Source organism: Lolium perenne, chromosome 1, assembly GCF_019359855.2.
Source record: "Lolium perenne isolate Kyuss_39 chromosome 1, Kyuss_2.0, whole genome shotgun sequence".
In the NCBI taxonomy this organism is placed as follows: Eukaryota; Viridiplantae; Streptophyta; class Magnoliopsida; order Poales; family Poaceae; genus Lolium; species Lolium perenne.
In genome coordinates, this window is record NC_067244.2 from 154,195,889 (window position 1) to 154,198,876 (window position 2,988).

The 2,988-nt window shown below is 53.3% G+C and overlaps 1 protein-coding gene across 1 annotated transcript; it reads right to left on the reverse strand.

Annotated features, from left to right (window-relative positions):
• Positions 1–960: 960 nt before the first annotated feature.
• LOC127308463 (expansin-B9-like) lies at positions 961–2,187 on the reverse strand. Its single transcript, XM_051339293.1, has 3 exons — positions 1,976–2,187; positions 1,779–1,888; positions 961–1,685 (listed from the first exon to the last, which is right to left on the reverse strand). The coding sequence occupies exons 1-3, from the start codon at positions 2,151–2,153 to the stop codon at positions 1,176–1,178; spliced, it is 798 nt and encodes a 265-aa protein (XP_051195253.1). The 5' UTR covers positions 2,154–2,187; the 3' UTR covers positions 961–1,175.
• Between the last annotated feature and the right edge of the window lie 801 nt (positions 2,188–2,988).

The following is a 2,988-nucleotide window of genomic DNA, read 5'->3' on the forward strand; positions in this document are numbered from 1 at the left end:
TTGCATCGCGCTGCGGACGCTAAAATGACCGTTTTTGTCCGCGCGTCTGGGGGCTGCTCCAGCGGGGCGACGCATTTTTTTTTTCTTTTTTTCCTCTTCTCCATTTAAACATAGTTTCAAATATTACATATTGAAACATGATTTTACACAAACTAACACATAGGGGGTGAGCGTGGGGCCGTAGCTGCTCCAGCACGGCGGCCCCTTCCCCGACCACGGGGGCGCCCAGGGCCGCGGCCTCGACCGCCTCGCCGGCCACCAGGATCGGCCATGGACTTCCTCGCGGGCCTGGCTGCGTCGCAGGAACACATAGGCGGCGCTACGGTCGAGCTTTGTGGCGGCTAGGGTTTCTTTGGAGGAGTGGACGAGGAAGAAGAACGCGTGCCCCCTTTATATAGGCTGGCGGCATGCGGTGGCCGCAGGACGCATGGCGTCGCCATTAACGTGGTTGGCAGAGGTGGACGGTCGCTCGGCAGCCGAGGCATCACCATTAACGTGACGCAGACTGCCGAAGCGACGCAGCGGCGCCAGTCGCTGGCGCGTTTGAGAAGACCCATCGACGCAGGGGCGCTGCTAGGCGGGTCCGACGAAACGTTCGCCAGACGCGAGCGGACACTTTCCGCGTCCGCCGAGCGTCCGCCAGAGACGCATCCGAGGCACATATTTGGGCCAGGTTTGCGTCTCCGCGGACGGCCCGGTCACTTTGCGTCGCCCCGCTGGAGGTGGTGTCAGACGCATTTCCGGTCACGACGCATGTAAAACCCATGTATAAGTTAATTACTCTGTGATTGGGCAAACATAATTGATGGATTCTTGTTCCTACATTTGGTGTTCTTCGGTATTTTGGACCACTACTGCTTAGACACCTTTAAATGCAGTAGATCATAAGCTTAGATGCATGTAACAACTTCACACGACCCATGTTCATGTGGGTGTAGGTAAAATAGGCACGGGTTGATCGAATCTACGGTAAGAATATCAAAGACGTTATGTGGCACGATTGCACTTGCCATATATAGTAGCAAATAAAATCAAATGCCCTATCGTGATTTCTTACCCAGCGATTTGTCCGAAATACTATTAGTGCTAAATTGTACCGTAAAAAAACTCAAAGTTTAACAAATAAATAAAACGAACTGAGGTAAAACTAGATCTTAAGAATTGAGTGGCAGGTTCTAGAACTGGATGTTTGACGGGTAGACAGTGTCGGCCTTCCAGGCTGCCGGGATGACGTCTTGGGCGACGAGCTTCTTGCCGGACTCGCTGGTGAGGCGGAGGGAGAAGGGGCCCTTGATCGGGATGGCGCCGTCCCACCTCCAGACGGCGCCCCACGACTGCGTCATGGGCTTCCACGCCGGTGACTGCTTCTCCTGGATGTCCACCTGGACAATGTCGCCGTCGTCAGAGACGAACTTGACGAGTATGGCGAGGTAGTTGGGGTTGGATCCCTTCTCGACGTGGAAGGTGATCTTGGTGCCGGGCGGGTACTTGCAGCGCACCCTCCTGAACTGCAGCTCGAGCTCTCCGACGGACCGGAGCGCCTGGTCCTTCCCGGGCAGCGCCATGAGGCCGAAGGCATGGCCGGAGAGGTCGAAGTGGTAGGGCGCGATGGGTTCGTAGTTCTTGTCCGTGACGAAGATCGTGATCGGCTTGTCGGCGCACGGCACTGGCTTCTGACACTTGACCTGCAATTCACGTACGCACCAATATTAACATATACGATCGATGCGTAGATAATTTGAGGTTTGGCGATTGGTAACCTGGTGTATCGTGGGTACCTCGTAGCAGGAGCCGCATCCCTTGCCGTCCTTGAAGATGGGGATGTTGCCGCAGGCCGTCATGCCAAGGTAGGGAGGCAGGTTCACGTCCTTGATCCCGCACGCGCCTCCTGCATTGCACACACACATACGGTATATTTCAGGCAAGATATGATCGCAGCGCAGAAATTCTGCATCGATAAATGGTAATCACTTACCGTTGTCTTTGGGTCCTGCGCCCGTGGGCTTGCCGTACCAGGTGGCCTTGGCGGGGAGCCACCTGGTGTCGTATTTGGTCGTGATGTTGGGGCCCGGCGGCACCTTGGAGATGCACGCGCCGCCGGTGACCAGCGCCGCCAGGACGGCAACGGCGAGGACGTAGGAGAGGGAACCCATATCGTATGTTGTCTTGCTGTGGGTGTCGTAATGGTGAATAGATCCATGTGGGGGCGGGGGTATTTGTAGGGAAAACGGATGGACTAGCGCCGCCGTCGCGCGAGCGAGCGAGCGAGTGCAGTGCAGGGCTGACGGGCGCACGGGCTGCGCTGCGGGAGCGCCGGCGTTCGCGTGGACTTGATCTGTTCGGTGGTTTGGATCGGAGGACGGTTTGGTCATGCGTTGGTGCTGCGCATGGGTGCGAGTGCGAGGATGGCGAGCTATTATCGCCGTCCATTTCGCCAAGGAGGTGATATTATTCCATTAATTATTTGGACATGCAAATTCTGCGTTTACGTTTGCGAATCAGTTTCGATCAATGCAGTCTTAACTTCACCTCCGTTTCGCCGAGGTGAAATTGTTCCATGATTTGGGCATAAAAAGTTAAAAACACAAGATGCATATGTAGTACTCCCTCCAGCCCTTAATATAAGGTTTTGTTTTTGAAAAAACAAAACTACTACTAATATATTAGTAATCGTCAACAACAACAGTACAAAGAGTTGGAAATGAAATTCTAGCAGCGCTCCGATCTACCAGCCAAACATCCACCATTGAAAAATATCGTGATGTGTGCATCCCTGAAGGTGCCGTTAAGTTACAAATATTGAAACTTAATAGTGCAGTCTATCAACGGATATGATATCAACGAATGCATATTTTATACGGAGGGTAAAGACATAACTAGTGAGTATCAGAACTTCGCGGTGACGATGGAGTACTTGACCGGGAAAAAGCATGGGACATAATTAATACGGGGCAGGATTGAAGATATCTGGGAACTTAAATACACTAT

Coding starts and splice junctions, on each gene's coding strand:
- LOC127308463 (XM_051339293.1), bottom strand. CDS start 2,153: ATGGGTTCCCTCTCCTACGTCCTCGCCGTTGCCGTCCTGGCGGCGCTG. Junction 1,889..1,975: donor CGCAGGACCCAAAGACAACG/GTAAGTGATTAC, acceptor TGTGCAATGCAG/GAGGCGCGTGCGGGATCAAG. Junction 1,686..1,778: donor GATGCGGCTCCTGCTACGAG/GTACCCACGATA, acceptor CGTGAATTGCAG/GTCAAGTGTCAGAAGCCAGT.